The sequence below is a fragment of the Lygodium microphyllum genome, chromosome 18, assembly GCF_053477565.2.
Source record: "Lygodium microphyllum isolate KBCC chromosome 18, Lygodium_microphyllum_v1.1.10, whole genome shotgun sequence".
NCBI lineage: Eukaryota > Viridiplantae > Streptophyta > Polypodiopsida > Schizaeales > Lygodiaceae > Lygodium > Lygodium microphyllum.
Genome location: NC_141152.1, coordinates 106,851,563 through 106,869,667, shown reverse-complemented (window position 1 = coordinate 106,869,667; position 18,105 = coordinate 106,851,563). Strand labels below are relative to the sequence as shown.

At 42.1% G+C, this 18,105-nt stretch overlaps 1 protein-coding gene across 5 annotated transcripts in view; it reads right to left on the bottom strand.

Annotated features, from left to right (window-relative positions):
* The window catches only part of TGH (SWAP (Suppressor-of-White-APricot)/surp domain-containing protein), a 190,234-nt gene that overhangs the window by 125,052 nt on the left and 47,077 nt on the right, over window positions 1–18,105 (bottom strand). For all 5 annotated transcript variants that reach the window (XM_087699069.1, XM_087699070.1, XM_087699068.1 and 2 more), the window contains exons 5-6: window positions 320–381; window positions 148–222 (exon numbers count right to left, since the gene is read on the bottom strand). In XM_087699069.1, coding sequence (XP_087555195.1) covers window positions 148–222; window positions 320–381 — 137 coding nt within the window. The remainder of the gene's footprint in view (window positions 1–147; window positions 223–319; window positions 382–18,105) is intronic.

Genomic DNA, 18,105 nt, shown 5'->3' with positions numbered 1-18,105 from the left:
AGAAATAACAAACAAATATTCCAATCATTCCAAAAGCCATAATGCATGACTTAATGCTGTAATACTAGTTTAGAAACCTCTTCGCAATAACTCCATAACTTACCAAAACACTTTTGAAGGGCAATCTGGAAAAGAAAATCTCAAAACCTGAAGATGCAGTAATGTACTTTGATCCAATTGCTCTGCCGTGCCTCCATCCCATCTTTACCAGCAATTGGTGTCCTGATCCCAGAATCATGACTTCGTCACTTATCACAGACAAGAAGAAGTAGAAAATAATGTTAAAGACCTAAACAGATAGCATTATTTGTGAACATACCTATGGAATTTGCAACTGGTACAATCAGCTCATCTGGAGGCAAGCCAGGTATCATCGATGGCCTGTATGCAGAAAAAGTTGACCAATACGATTGACTGCATGAGTCTTGGATGCTGGCTACCATTTTCCATACATACACAGACATGCTTTCTTTGTTATATAATGCTTGTCATATAAAAATGTTTCCATACATGTATAGATGTCTCAAAGTGAAACAACTTACAGTCAATAGCAATTACAAACAGTACTGGCTGATGTTAAGAAATATCTCCAATTCCGAGCATTTTTGCAGAGACAGTAAGGTTGAAACACGCACACCCATGCACTTCATTTTTTGATCAAAACCACTATCCATTAGTTACACACATTCTTATACCATGCCTGACAGGCCTAAACCACTCAAACTCGTAGATTTCTACTTGCAAAATGTCTCAAATGGCCAGCCATCTAGCTTGAGGATCCTTGTATGAAGAAAAGGCTGTAAATCATGTCTGAACAGCACTGCAACACCACAGTTCTTTTGATTCCCACATAAACAATACATCCCGAAAAGAAGCCTTCCTACCTGCCGGTTATTTTTCTGTAGGCTGTGGATACATAGTATATGAAGTAGCCACATTAGTCTATTACAACGAGCCTGTATATTAGAGGTGACAGTGTGTATACAAATGGCCTCTACTCGTCTATCTTGTACAATTAGACTCTACTACTTAACAAACACGTTGAGTACGTATACTCAGATTTCAGGATTCAAAAGGTCTTTGCTTGGGTGGGAGAACTTTCTTGGTTGTTTGCCATTCTTCCCATGCCATTGTAACATGTGTCTTGTTCTTTTTGTTAGCATTCATGATTCATTGCATTTCTGCTGGTCATCTCCTGTTTGTGAGCACTAGAATCCTATTCAAAGTACAAGGACATTTGGAGCTCTGACATTGTCATCTTCTCATGAATTTTCAGTTTCCTCCAGGTCCTCTTGTTGTTTTATTTGTTTTATCCTAAGAACAGATGGTAAATTTCAGCCTCAAGTCTAACCACCATAGTAGCCCGAAACGGCATTTCAGATCCCTGTTTCAAAAACAGTGTTTCAGGAGCATTTCCAAAACTTCGAAACACATTTCTAGAACAATCATTTTTTCTTTTTGGGTTGGTTGGGTGGGTGGGTGAAAAAAGGTTTTTGTTTGGGCAGGGAGAAGCCGTGAACTTTACCCACCTATGTTTCAGTTTTTAGCTGATTGGCAATGTGTTTTAGTTCTCAGCTTTCAATTCTGGCCTTCTGATTACACTATTATTCCATGTGTTTCCATGCCTATTTCTCTTCAGTAAAGCCATCTATAGAGGATGAAAGCAGTCACACAAAGATTTGTGTTACTTAGGAGGGGCAGCAGAGCCAGAGCATGACACAGACTGAGGCAGAGGTTGCTTAATCACCTTCTCAATCAAGGAGGGAATCTTTGGATGAGGAAATGGTGCATGGATCCTCAGATGATACTTAGCGTCTAGCATGTGTGACGTGTCATAGTGCCATAATACATCATCCAGATTCCATGTTCCACCATCCTATGATGGCAGGCAGCGCAGATGCACATGTAACATTGCACATAGGCTATAGCTTTTTTATTACATGATTGTTGATGTCGACACTCAATATTGGTGTTTGGACACATATCTTAATTTTACTTAGTACCATCATCTATCTTGATTCCTGATGTCAGTCTTCAAATGATTCACGAGTCATGACTCACAATTCATCTTCTTGTTTTGAAAATTGAGTCTTAAGTTTTTACATATTGTTGTTTGGAGCCTTAGACCACCCAATCTAATCTGACACATGTATCTCGACACTCCTCATCATACCAACTATTTTGAATGGAGTCTTTCCTTGTGATAGATTGGTATGTGAAAATGCATATGCTAGGTGTGCAATGTATCTACTAAGATTCTCGTGAGCTCTTCTACAAGATTGCAAGGGTCCATGTTCTGTGATCACTCATATACTATGCCGCTATATACATTCTTCGTGTCTCATGTAAAGTGGTATCTTGGATATTTGGGGTGCTAGGAGTGGGGTAGGTATGATTTGTCTTTCATGTAACCACATGCTATACGAAAGGTAAAATATGCATGGTCTATTGCTATTCCAAATTGGTCTACCAGATATGGTAAAGCTCTATATATCTGGAATTCAATGCTAATGATCCCAATCAAGTAATCTATTTTGCTAGCACCTTTTTATTCTTCCAACATAACAACACATCCAATCTGTGCCGATAAAACAAATCATTAAATATGGCCAATCCATTGAGCACTTCCCAAAGCAAAAAAATGTCCCACATCCTAGACTAACCTTTGTATCCCAAAGTCCTCAACTAACAACTCACAATAAAAGTGTTATTTGTGTCATAGAAAATTGTTTGTCCATTTCTTATGGCTGCATAAAAGTCACTAACCAAAAGTACATCCCCTAAACTAGCGAGCCTCATGATGACCTCATATAATGGCATGTGTGGTAAAACATCTTGTGATGCATACCTTGAGTGTGCCCATAGTACCCTAAAACGATGTTTAGGAACCCTATTTAGGAAATGCCATTTTGGGAACATTTTAAAAACTAAGAAACGCATTTTTGGAGCAATCATTTTTTTTTAAAGGTGTGTGAGTGCATGCTTTGGAGTGTTTGCACGGGCCTTGAACTTTACCCATCTATGTTTCAGTTTTTGGCTGATTGGCAATGTGTTTTAGTTCTCAACTTTCAAATTCTAGCCTTCTTATTACACTATAATTGCATGTGGACTGCAACCTACATTTTCCTGATCAAATCTGCCATACAGCTGCCACGTCTTCACAGACTACTGGTTTTGCTGTTTTCTATACTATTGAGCTCCAAAATTTTGAGCTGCAATTTGCTGCTGCTTGACACCTTCAAAGGCTGCCTGCTGCATTTCAAGATCCACCAAAGTACGACACACTTTTCACCTCATACTCTTTACCCCAACCCCTAAAACACAAAGTTCAAGGTTCAATATTCACCTGCATACAATGTTTGCTACATTAAGCATTGTATTTATTCATCATTCAAATTTATTCATCTTTTGTGTTCATTGTCTCTGTGTTATCATAACCCTGACCATATTTCTTTATCGATCTAGGTGTTTGTCGTAAGACTATATTTATATTTTGTAGTCGAGCATTTCTTCACATGGTATTAACGCTAGGAACTCATTGAAGAAACCTAGGCCCTTGATCATAAAGGATGTCTTCACAAAGAGGAACAATAGAGGAAATATAACATTGAACACTTCCACAACTTAGTCTCCCAAGCAGCCTATGTCAAGAATGGTGTAGAAGTGGGTTCCAAAACCTACCCTACAAGGTTCTAGGCATCCGACACAAGTGGAAATGCTTCTAACTATCCTCGAGAAGCTAGACCATATCCGATTACTAACAAGGTGCTAAGCTTATCATTGCTCATAGAGCAAAGAAGATCAAAGAGCTTGACAAAAGAATTGCACTCAATCAAGATATCTATAATTCTTTCTTTTCAGATGTTGCACATAAATATGATAATGTTGCAAGGCCGTCAAGACCTCCATCAGGGATGGATCCCCCTCTTGGAGAAAGAGATTTAGAGTAGATTCCCTTCTTTCAAAATCATCCTTCTGTTGAGCTAAAAATGCATTAGCCTAACTTAAACAGCCCCAAACACACTTAATTGATGAAGAAAACCTCTTATTTTAAAAAGAAACACAATCCTAGAGAGTTAATGTGTCCCACATCCAAAGCCCTAACTTGGGTGCCCCAAACTTTCTATAAATATGCATGCAAGCCCACCACTCTCCCTTAATCTCGTTTTGGCAGGTTTCAAGAGCCGTATCTCTATTGCCCACACCCCGTTTCGCGGAGAATATCACAATCAAAGCTTCTACTACCCACGTGCTACCATCTAGCACCTGATTTCAGCCTTCTCATGTGTTTGCAGTTCTTGCAAGGTCCCAAGAGTTGTCGCCTACAATTAGGTGTTGTAGCCTGCACTACCATTCACATTAGATCCAACTTTCTTTGGCTGCATTTGCTGTTGTTCAACACTCAAAGGCTGCCTTTGTTGCGATTCAAGATCCGTTCAGAGTACGACACACTCTACATCTCATAACCTCTACTTTGATCCTAGAGATACGAGAGTTCGAGGTTCAGTATTCACTGCATAGTGTGTTTGTTGCATGAGCACTGTATATTCATTATTCATTCACTTTATTATTCATTGTGTTCACTGTCTCTAAGTTACCATAAGCCTAACCCTAACTCTGTTTTAAGTTTATCAATTTGTGCTTTGTCGTACAATTGGTTTTGAGCTTTTTGTATTTAGAGCATTTCTTCACATGGTATCAAAGCTAGGTACTCTCTGAGAAACCTTGGCCTTTGGTCGGAAAGCTCATTCGCAAAAGCAAGAACAACACAAGGGTCAAATGACTTCGAACGCATTCACAACACCACTCTAGTCTCTACAGCCAAACATGGACAAAAACTACTACCATGGAGTCCATAGACCATATTAAATTTCTGCTTCTGTTGAGTATGTTCTCATCCTTATGCATAGGGCTCAACAGGAGGTTGAGGGTAAGCCTGAGTTTTTTCCTTTAGATTCGATGCATAGAACTAATGATGTTGTAGGACCTTCGAAATCTCCGCTACCGACTGGCCATTTGCAAGTGGAACCTGGCTCAGATTGCACATCACTTCCACATTACTTTTCTTTAATGCCACATACGAACCCTATTACTTCAATTTCTATGCCAACTAGTTCTCTATTTTCTGTTGGATCATCAAGAAGAGACTCTTCAAAACAAGCTTTGAATTGTGATTAATGAGGAGGACCAGTATTTATGTGAGAGCAGAGGATCGAGGTACAGCCAGATTCAGTAGACAGTGTGAGAGTGAGAGAGACAGAGTTGAAGCACGACACCCAAGAGAATAGACTGAATGAGTGTAATCTGAAAGTACAAAGTACAACCCTTAAACCTTAGGGTTGTAGGGGGGTGTTTACACCCGACACACACTAAGTGCCTAAATGTGTGTAACATAAGCACATAAGTACATACAATAATAAGACCATAAGTCTGGGGGAAAAAACCTCTCCTACCGAGAGTAAAAAGTGCACCAGTGTCCTACTGATCACCGACACTCCCATATGAGCGTAGGCGTAAGTAAGGCGTGAGTAAAATACCCAACAAACCCCCCTGGAGTGAAGAGTGATCAAGAGTACAAGGATCATCCGCCACCAAAGGATATCAAATTTAAAGCATCGCGAAATGCTTCAAATTTGTCACGAGGAAGAGCTTTGGTGAAGATGTCTGCCACATTACAGGTGGTAGGACAATAGACAAGGCTGATATCACCTGCATGTAGCCTCTCTCTAACAAAGTGATAGTGAATCTCAATGTGTTTCGTGCGAGCATGAAACATTGGGTTCCGTGCCACTGCAATGGCACTCTGACTGTCAGTGAACAAAGGAGTAGGCTCAGTAACAGATACATCCAAATCAGCTAGCAAGCGTCTAAGCCATACGCATTCAATTGTGGTGGTGAAAGCTGCCTTGTATTCAGCTTTACATGACGATGTGGCAACAGTGGATTGTTTCTTGCTAAGCCAAGAAATGCAAGAAGTGCCAAGAAAGAAACAATTGCCACTAGTAGAGTGACGTGCATCATAATCACCAGCCCAATCAGAATCACTATAAGCATGTAAATGCAGTGGTCCCCCCTTGGCATAAAGCAACCCAAGAGAACGAGTACCCTGCAAGTAGCGGAAAACACGCTTGACAGCTTGCCAATGTGACATACGTGGCTGATGCATATACCTGCTCAAGGCTGAAACTGCAAACTGTATGTCCGGCCTAGTATTGCATAGATAGATAAGACATCCAACTGCAGGAGCATATGTATGTATATCAAACAAATCACTATCATCATGCAATGACAGTTTCAGTCCAGGTTCCATGGGAGTAGTAACTGGCTTGCAATCCTGTAAGCCAAATTTCTCAAGAAGCTTCCCAATATACCGTGACTTTGATAACCCAATACCTCGAGCATTATGTATGAACTAGATGCCCAAGTAGTAATGCAAAACTCCCAAGTCAGACATGTCAAAAGTTTGCTGCAAATTTTGTTTGAATGCTGAAATCTGATCAGCATGTGTTCCAGTGAGCAAAAGGTCATCAACATAAAGACATAAAATCAGCATAGATCCCCCTTCTTTACATACGTAAAGGGTAGACTCAGATGAATTGTTTAGAAACCCCTGACCAAGCAAGAAAGCATCTATCTTTTCATACCAAGCTCTAGGAGCTTGTTTTAAACCATATAGTGCCTTTTTGAGCTTGCATACCAAATGTTCTGAGCCTTCAACTGCAAAACCAATGGGCTGCTGTACATAAACTTCCTCCTGAAGTTCCCCATGCAAAAATGCAGTCTTGATATTTAGTTGATGAACTGTCCAACCATAATGTGCAGCCAAAGCAATCATAGACCTAATGGTCGTCATACAGGAAGTAGGAGCAAATGTCTCCTCATAATCAATGCCCTTTTTCTGTGCGTAGCCTTTAGCTACCAGCCGTGCCTTGTATTTATGAATGGATCCATCTGCTTTTCTTTTCAATTTGTAGACCCATTTTGTTCCAATGGCTTTCTTCCCAAATGGCAAGGACACCAAATCCCAAGTTTGATTCTTAGTAATAGAATCTAATTCAGCTTGCATGGCTGCCTTCCAATGCACACTGTGTTGTGCATCCTCATAACATTCAGGCTCTTCATTATCAAAAATACTTGCTGCCATCATAAACTCCATAGTATGTGCTGAATCATGCAAACGAGTTTGCCTTCTAGTACGACCAGCCATGGGTGCATCCAAAGGACTATCTTGCATAGTCTGCAAATACCATCTAGGTAGCTGTCTAGCATCCTGGCTGTGTGCAAGCTCTTGCTGAATTTCTGTTTCAGCATGATGCTGAATATTCCGATCAGCTAATGGCTGAATTTCTGCACTATCCATAGGAGCAGCTGGCTGAACATTAGGTTCATTTTGTGAACCTCCAGCTGAATCACCAAAAGTAATGGGCAGCAGCCCTTCAAAAACATCACGGGCAGCCTGATATGTGTCCAAACCAGCCAAGGATAATTCTGATTTTTCATCAAAAACAACATCCCTGCTGACAAAAACCTTCTTAGTAACGGGATCATAGAGTCTGTAGCCTTTGCTCTCATTGCTATATCCCATAAAAATGCACTTAACAGCCTTGTTGTCCAATTTTCTTCTAAGTACCTGTGGAATATGGGCATAGGCAAGACACCCAAAGGTACGAAAGTGACCAACAGAAGGTTTACGGCTGTTCCAAGCCTCAAATGGTGTGATGGTCTTCAAGGCTTTGGTAGGGCATCTGTTCAAAATATGGCAACCACACATGACTGCTTCCATCCAAAAACTATGAGGCAAGCTCTTTGCCTTCAGCATACATCTGGCCATCTCCATGAGTGACCGATTTTTCCTCTCTGCTACCCCATTCTGCTGTGGAGTATAAGCTGTAGTATACTGATGTACTATGCCATTCTGCTGCAAAAAAGAATTCAGCATAGAGGACATGTATTCCCCCCCTCGGTCCGAACGGAGAGTCTTAATGTAGCATCCAGATTGGTTTTCAACAAGTGCACTGAAAGCCAAAAATGCATCATACACTTCTGACTTCTTTTTCAAACAATAGACCCAGCAGAAACGTGTGAAGTCATCAATGAATGTCACAAAATAATAACAACCACCCAATGACATAGTCTGCATAGGCCCACAAACATCTGAATGCACCAACTGCAATCTGGTTGTTGCCCTGAAAGCAACATCACGAGGAAATGAGAAACGATGCATTTTCCCCAAAATGCATCCCTCGCATAAGTGCTCAGGAGGTCTCTCCAAGAGAGGTAAGCCATCCAGCATCTGAGTACGCTGTAAAAGCATCAAGCTGCCAAAGTTTACATGCCCTAAACGAGCATGCCATAACTCCGCCTGTATCATAGCAGGAGTAAGAGTGGATGTCAAGTATGCTGACCGATCTACTGAAAGAGCATCCAACTCATATAAACCATGACACAAAGATCCTGTCAAGACCAATGTCATGCATTCTTTTTCTCGAACCATGCAACGGTCATCATCAAAAGTGACCTGCATACCACAACGTGCCAAAGAAGAAATAGAAAGCAAATTCTTCTTTATTCCAAGCACAAACAAAGCATCCTGCAGGCGGAGAATGGAGCCATCAATGGCTGTGAGCTGAATCTCCCCAATACCACGAACAGGGCATGATGCATTATTGGCACACTGTACCGATTTCCCAACGGGAGGTGCACTAACTGAAGCAAACAAATCTCTACGAGATGTGATATGTCTAGAAGCACCACTGTCAAAGAACCAAGTGTCAGCATCCTCTGTAGAGCTAAGTGCTCTATCGGCCCAAGAGATGTTATAACTGCAAGTGTAAAAACAATAGTCCCTGTCCACAACAAAGGACGCGGACTCACTAGCAGTGGAAGGAGTAGTAGAAACAGACATTCCTGACTCCTTCTTCTTCTCTTTGGCAATGCGCTTTCTGCACTCAGTGATATAGTGGCCGGGCTTCTTACAATAATGACATTTTCCTTTCTTTGCTTGCGTCCCCCCTTGTGACTGATTCTGCGATGTGCCCGAAGTGCCAGAACTCTGTGGAGCATTTTTCACCTTGCTGTTCTTGCCTTTCTGTCTTGCCACAAAAGCCTGCTCAGAGACTATAGCATCCACACCACTATTTTTCCGTGTTTGCTCCTCCTCTAGAAGCAAGCTAACCAGCTGAATAAAAGTGAGTGGATGCTCAGCAATCCTCATGGTGAGGTTCAATGCAGTATGAAAAGACAAGTACGAAGGAGGTAGGGAATTCAAGGTGGTGGATATCAACTGTGCATCCGAAAAATACTCATCTACATTCATGAGCTGCTCCCTCAAGTCCTGAATCTTGTTTAAGTGATCCTGCATAGAATCACCTTCATGCATCTTCAGAGTTTCCAACTCTTTCTTCAAGAAAGAGATTCGTGTCTCATTTTTTCCTGCAAACATATGCTCCAAAGTCAACCATGCATCTCGCGAAGAAGATGCCGAATGGATATGAGGTATGATGGACCGCTGAACTTCCAGAGCAATCAGCGACAAGGCCTGTGCATCACGGGTATCCCAAGCTTTTTGAGCTGCAGTTCTTGGAGGAAGTGGCTGAGGTGGAGCGGGCTGAGGTCCCCATTGTCCACGTGCGCCATGGGGAGGAGGAGTAGCGGGAGCTACAACTCCCGGCCGAGTTTCCTCTCCACTGACATAATCCCATAAATTCTTGGCCACTAATACATTTTTCATCATAAATGACCAAAGGGAATAGTTGTTTTCGTCCAGTCTGTCCTCCTTGGATACATACGTAAAAACATCACCTCCCTGATTTGCCATGATGACAAATTTCCAAAGACAAAATGAGCAATGTCAAAGCAGTACGAACTGGAAATCTGCAAATTTCCAGAAATTGCAGCAAATACGTTTCTGCAATTAATGTGCAAGGGCGTACTCTGTCAGAAAACTGTCTTTTACTGCACGTTTCCCAAGGTGCAAAACAGTGCAATGCAACACTGTTATGAATAAATCCCCAAAATTTTTGCCAAAATTTCTGTCAAAAACAGTCGTTCTGTGACTATATCAGCATTTAAATGCATCTGTCCTCCAAATACACAAAAGCCCCAAAATTTCTGACGATTCAGTCCAGAAATTTGCATGAAATTTATTTCTCCAGTAGTTCTGTGCCAACCGCATGAAAACCTCCGCTTCCAGAATTTTATTCTGGGCTGAAATAATAAAAAATTTTGAAAATTTTACCTGGGCGTGTGGTAAAAAACGGTGGTCTGACGGGCAGGCAACGTGGACAGGGCAGGCGGGCTGACGATTCTGACGCGGGCAGGCGGGTCGCGAGTCTGATGCGGGTAGGCGGGCAGTTCGTGGTCACGAGCGGGCGTTGACTCCGCTTGCAGGAAATGGGGCCCTGGCGGACTGGTGGAGCTGCTCACGAGCTGACGTGGAGTTTCGTGACATGACGAGACTGTGTCAGGCGGACTGACGAATCTGACAGACGACGTTGCTGACGCTGACGACGCTGACGTCTGACGTGGACGACTGCAGGCGGACTATCGAACAGTCTCGAGGAGTCAGGCTGGGCGGACTGTCTGCTACGAACTTCTGACAGTACTGACGACGGGCTGTCAGGCGCTGACGGGCTGACAGACTGGCCACTGGAGCTGGCGACACGGAGGCAAAACTGGCGGGGACTGCTGGCTGCTGCCTGAGGACAGCTCTGATACCAAATGTGAGAGCAGAGGATCGAGGTACAGCCAGATTCAGTAGACAGTGTGAGAGTGAGAGAGACAGAGTTGAAGCACGACACCCAAGAGAATAGACTGAATGAGTGTAATCTAAAAGTACAAAGTACAACCCTTAAACCTTAGGGTTGTAGGGGGGTGTTCACACCCGACACACACTAAGTGCCTAAATGTGTGTAACATAAGCACATAAGTACATACGATAATAAGACCATAAGTCTGGGGGAAAAAACCTCTCCTACCGAGAGTAAAAAGTGCCCCAGTGTCCTACTGATCACTGACACTCCCATATGAGCATAGGCGTAAGTAAGGCGTGAGTAAAATACCCAACAATTTATTCATGAGCTCAAAACTAGGTAAGAAGCTAAAAGATGAACTTGTAAGTATTCCTATCCTTCCTTTTCCTTCAAATGATTTTATTTATCATGGTTAATATGGAGTAGGTGCATCTTCATCTAGTGCATTTAATGGACAAAAGGAACCTACAATGTTTACCACAACAACAACCATCACAAATCCATTTGGGCTTCCACCCATCCCTCCCTTATCTTCTGTTGCATCTTCCTTTCCACTTCCATTAAGTGTACCACATTATCCACTACCACACACCACACCAAGGGGTTCTACACATTTAGGCACATCCTTTAGGACCCCTACATACCCGTTTTCAAGTGGTGTACTTGTGGTGGAAGCTCGACCTCCCACACACACACACTTTCGAGCTATCCCTCTAGGGATGCATCCTAGACATACTGGAGTGTGGATCATTTGGTATCGTAGTTTGCCTCTATGGCATTACCTAGTGGACCATCCGATCATTCTATAGTACCCAAGCCGACCTCCACCTACACCTATGGTATCATATGGACCTATGTCCATTTTGATACCTTTGCAACAATCGGCACTCGTTGGACACCAACAGCCTATTTTTACCTATACATCTTTACATCCTCCTTTTTCTGATCGACTACCACCACCACCATTTTATCCTTCATCTTATCCCATCTATCCACCTTTATAGACACCTCATGTTTCTAGTACCTCATTTACCAAGCATGCATTTTAATGACAAGACTCATTCCAATGGGTCAAACTACACCACTTGGTCAAATTTGATGAGGCATGCCTTAGACTCTCAGAACCTATGGGATTTAGTGTAGGGGTTGGAACCCCAACCTAATCCCGCTCTTGTTCCATATGAAATCATCCACTCATGGAAGGCTCGTAACACCTTTGCTATTGTCGAGCTTATACAGGGCTTGTTGCCTGAGTTTCACTCTCAACTTCAACGTTTCAACTTAGCATCCGAGCATTAGGCACACTTGACTAACTGCTATACGGCTCGGAATAGGACCTGTCGCATCAACTTGGATCATGAGCTCCAAATTTTTAAAATAGTAGACAAGGATGACTTGAAAGTCAAGTTGGCTGAGTATGAGCGTCTCCTCGCTAAGTTCTCAACCATTGGGACTCCTAATTCCTCTAATGATCGGGTTACCATGTTCCTTAACCAACTACCAAGAAAATATTTTCATTTTGTGCAGCATGTGATTTCACAGCCTCAGATGCCCACATTTTATGAGCTTGAGTGTTAGTTGTTACATTACACACGGTTTTTCGATCAATTTCATAACATGTCCTCAATAGAGGGGACTCTAGTTGCATCTTCTCTGAGGGGGCAATAGGACAAGGGCACACAACACTCAAATCAAAATCAAAATCAAAATAGGGCTAGTGAATCTCAAAGAACCAATCAATCTACACTTAAACACAGATGGCAAAATGTACCTTAAAAGAATAAGAATTGTCAACATTGTTAAAAGGCTGACATTATGACGACGAGTGTTGATCTAAGGCAAGAGGCACACAGCCAAAATCCAAGAATCAGACCCCCGCACTCTAGTCGAGACACCCCCAACAAGGGAAGCAAAGTGGCGGCAACCCTCAACAGAGGCAGTGGAGAGGCCAGACCCACACTCCCACTGGTTCATCATCACAGTTGGCAAACTACTCAACTCCATAGGATTTTTTTGATTGGTTTGTAGAGGCCCACATCATCTCCTTAGAGACATCGGATGCAAGTCTCGTTCACATCTGTGAGTTGCCTCTCTTGATGAGGTGCTTGCAAAGGCCCACTCGCCATAGTCGAGCACGTTAGTAACTATTTGGCTTATGCACATTGCAGCTACCCATCACATGACTCCTAGAGCAAACTTTTTATTTTCCGAGCCCCTGCAGCTCGGAGTATCCGCGTAGAAAACAACTCCTCGATCAAGATTCAGGCCTAGAGTCACATCAGTTCTCCCATTGACTTGGATCCAAATCTCGCTTAGCTCGATAATGTCTATCATGTCCCTCGGCTTGGGGTAAACTTATCCTTCGTTCACCAACTTTGCCAGTTAGAGCGAGCAGTTTTCTTCACAGCCACCATAGTTGAGGCCCTAGACTCTCAAACTGGTTTAGCGATTGCTCACAGCAAGGCAAAACCTAATTGCCTTTACCACATGACCCACTTTCTTACCAAGCCGACTATCGATGATTCGGAGTTCCATTGCTTGCAGGCTTTGGCCACTACACAGGAGCCTACTTGTTTGGCATTTTCACTTAGGACATCTTGGCTATGACTCACTTTATGAGCTGTCACGTTAGGGGATGATTGAGGGCCTTCCTCGCCTAAAACTATCTCAAGAGCTCTATAAAGCATGTCAGCTAGGTAAGCGGCATCGTACACCCTTTCCCCAATAGCCTATCACTTGTGTTGCGCAACCCCTAAGACTCCTTCATGTCGATCTTTGTGGTCCCACATCCACTGCCGCCTGGAATGGTGCATTGTACTTCTTTTTTATAATGGATGATTTTTCTAGATACATGTGGATGCACTTTCTCAAGCACAAGTCTAATGCTTTCACTTATTTCAATGCTTGGATGCTGCTAATTCATAACTAGACTCGTCGTTGTGTGGATACTATCAAGACTCGTTCTAGTGGAGAATTTACCTCCCACGAGTTCTCTGAGTTTCTAACTGTAGGGCATTGCAATCGGCTCACATTTACCAACTTCCCTAGACAGAATGGAGTTGTAGAGCGTAGGAACTTGACTATCCCGAATATGAACACCCTATGCTCTTCGCAGTAGAGCTTCTTGAGCGCTTTTGGGTTGTTAACACTTCAATGTACATCGTCAACCAATACTCAATTGCAACCGTCCCTGAAAAGACTCCGCACAAGGCATTTTTTGACTCTCAACCTGTTATTTCTCAATTCAAAGTTTTCGATAGTCGTACTTATACGCACACTCTTGATGAAAAGATAGGAAAGCTCACCCCTCCAACTGATCTCTTGTTTTTTTGGGCTATTATCTAGATCACATTGTCCATCTAGACAAGGAATCCTCGCATCAACCTTTTGATGCTCATACCTATCGTTCTGTTGTAGCAAAATTACTCTGGTTGATTCATACTAGGCTAGATCTTGCATTCTCAGTTAGTTTGCTTAGTCAGTATTTTAATGCACCTAGAATGTCTCATTGGACTACTTATCTTTGTGTGTTAAGATACTTAAGGTATACCTATAATTTTAGACTAACTTATGGTCATGGTTTATGCTTGTAAGGGTACACTAATTATGACTGGGCGGGACATCCTAACACCCGGCGTTCTCATGGCGGCTATCTCTACACCTTGGGCATGGCATCCATCTCTTGGGCTAGCTCTAAGGAGGAGACAATGGTGGCTTCCACGGCCAAGGCAGAGTATCGCACTCTCTTCAATGGCACTACAAAGGCCATCTATCTGAGGAGCTATTGACTGCACTTTAGTTTTCTTGTGAGTCCTCTACAATTGTCTACTGCAACAACCACAGTGTCATTGCCCTTACGAGCAATCCTATTATCACCCCTTGAACACGACACGTGGTGGTTCATTATCATTTCCCCAGAGAGCTAGTTGAGCTGGGAACCATTCACCTAGAGTTTGTGCCATCAAGTGACAATTTTGCAAACATTTTGACCAAGGCACGATCAACCAGTCAGTTCTACAATATCTACTACCGTGGATCAGCTTGGGTACACCCTCCTCTAATTCTTCTGATTGACAAGGAGAGGGTGCTTCCCTCTTACTTTTTCTTCCAGTTTGAGAGGGGGCAGTTTCCTTCTCTTGATAGTTACAATGATTGTTTACATCTTTTTACTTTCAGATATTTATTTCTTATGTATTATATATTATAGACATTTGTAACTTCATCCACACTGTCAAGATGACATGATTGTAAAAGGACACTTAGGTAAGTAAATAACTCCCCTGCAAGGGCACTGTCCAAGTGGCACCATTGCATTGCATTCTGCATAAGCATGAATATTTGCATTCTCCTTTGCATTACTCCATGCATCAGCATTCTGTTCATGTAAACATGCATCTCTGCACATTTATCCCTTTTCAATCACCCTTGGAGTGGTGGACTCTAAATCCACCATAATTGTGGCTTACACATGACAATTTTTTAAGGTAATTTTTCCTATGCTTGCATGCTAGCTTTGCCTGTCTTGCTTGCTTCCCCATTTTGCCTTTCTCTCCACATATTCTCCATATGATTGGCACACACATATACACTTAGGAATCCATAGGCACTTATCCTAGTAGTGTGTAGAATTGTGTTGCTTGTTACATGAAGATCCTGGGGCTATCCATCCTTTTTTTCTGTACTTCAAGGCATGGTGACTCAATGGGACGAACATTAATTTAAAACCTTCACTTAATGCTAAATCTTTTAACTAAATCGCACCAAAAGCTCTTTTTTTTTAACAAACAAACAAAAAAAAAGTTCATTACTAATTCCATCCGCGTTTGCAGGACTTGGTAGACCGTTGGGCAGTCAATGAGCACCCTTGGTTCAATGACCTGGCCTCGCTTGGGTGATCATTTGGGCTCCCTTGGTAAGATAATCATTACCTCTGTAGTCTTGATAGGTCAATGGGCAGCCAACGTGCACCCTTTGCCCGATGCCCTAGCTACTTTGGGGTGGGATGCCTTGGGATATATATATCACGGCCTTATTTCTCATGGCTCACTTTTGGTCCTAAGAGGGAGTGTTGAGCTAAAAATACATTAGTTTGACTTAAACAGCCCCAAAACACGCTTAATTAATGAAGAAAACCTCTTAGTTTAAAAAGAAAGGCGATCGTAGAGAGTTACTATGTCCCACATGCAAAACCCTAATTTGGGTATTCTAAACTTTCTATAAACATACATGCAATCCATCACTATCTCTTAATCTTGTTTTTGCAAGTTTCAAGAGCTGTATCTCAACTGCCTACACCCTATTTGCGGAGGACATCACAATCAGAGCTTCCAACAGCCACCTCCTACCATTTAGCACTTGATTTCAGCCTTTCTCACATGTTTGCAGCTGTCACCAAATCCCACGATGTGTCGTCTACAGTAGGGTATTGTCGCCTACAATTGGTTGTTATCACCATCAATTGGCATCTCTCCTTTGAATGCTGCATTTTCTGGCTGCCGCCCTGACATTCTCTCACCACTATCTATCGCATTTACACCTGATAACTATCTATTGCATTTACACCTAATAGCTGTCGTACAAATTTTCTCTCCTTAGGTACTTGCGTTTTTTGTCTTTCTCTCTACTGCATTGCCATCTACATCAGATCCAACCTTCCTTGACTGCGTTTGCTACTATTCGACACTCAAAGGCTGCCTTTGTTGCGATTCGAGATCTGTTCAAAGTACGACACACTCTACAGCTCATAACCTTTGCCTTGATCCCAAAGATACGAGAGTTGGAGATTCAATATTCACTGCAAAGTGTGTTTGTTGCATGACCGTTGTATATTCATTATTCATTGTGTTCATTGTCTCTAGGTTACTCTAAACCTAATCCTAGCTGTGTTTTGATTTTATCAGTCTATGCTTTGTCGTACGATTGGTTTTGTGCTTTTTGCATTTAGAACATTTCTTCACACCTTCCACTCCAGTGCAAGGTACACAAGTTCTTACTTATGTTTCTTCTTATTATTTTACTTCTACTCCCCTGCAACATTTTGGTAAAGATCGTAATAAACAGAGTTCAGTATGTTGATCATGGAAAAGGTTCACTAGAATATCGACTCTTATATGTTAACACGCATAGATAGGATTATAAGAAAAAATCACATGACTCTTATTTCACTTTTCCGTCTTTGAAATTTACTTCTCATCGTCAAAATGATTTTGATATTTTATCTTGAATGCATTCCACATCTTCACCTTCATTTCAATTTCCTTCATTAAATCAATAAAATCAATTTAATACATACACATCATTTACACCTCGAATTCAAAACCCACTCATCCCACCCACTTCTTCGACTACATCTCCATTACCATTCACACCATTTACTTTTCCCTTTCAAACACCACATGTCACATCACACACCATACCAAGGGGTTCTTCAAACCTAAGCACAACCTTTTAGGACCTCTACACCTTCACTTCCAAGTGGTGTTCATGCATCTATGGGGGAGGTTCTTCCTCCATCTTATACATCTTTGGGATATCCATAGCATGGGGTATCTACCCAAGCTTACCCAAGTGCGAACCAATTGATACTAGAGTTTGCTAGCATGGCAATTCCTAGTGGACTATTTGGTCGTTCCACTATGTCTTAGTCAACAATTGCACAAAGTTTGAGAGTCCCCGTGCCTTCTCCACACACACTTCTCCATTGCCTATCTACCCTACCCCCCTCCCTATCCCTCATACTCACCTTATCCTTCTTTCCAGACACCTCAAGTTCTTCGTCCTCATCAACCAAGTATGCTTTACATACAAGAGCCATTTTAACGGGTCCAATTATACCACGGGGTGAAATCTAATGAGACATGTTCTAGATTCTCAGAAGTTATGGGACCTTGTTCAAGGGCTAGGACCCTAGCCAAACCTATGCCTTGTTCCACCAGAGATTTTTTGTTCATGGAAGGTCAAAAATGCCTCCACCATAGGCGAGTTCATACAAGGTCTAATTCAAGAATTTTTCTCCCAGCTACAATACTTTGACCTAGCTTTAGAGCAACGGGAACACTTGATTGACCTTTATGTGGCTCAAGATAGAACCCGTCGTACAAACCTCAACCATGAGCTTCAAATTTTTAAAATCACTATCTCGGATAACCATAAGGTCAAGCTAGCTAAGTATTGGCAACTTCTCACTAAATTCTCCACTACAAAGACTCCTAAGTCCCCCTGATGACCAAAATATCTTGTTCATGAACAAGCTACCTAGAAAATACTTTCATTTTGTGCGACAAGTGATCTCACAGCCTACAATGCCTGCATTCTATGAATGTGAGCGTCAACTACTATGTTCCACTTAGCTATT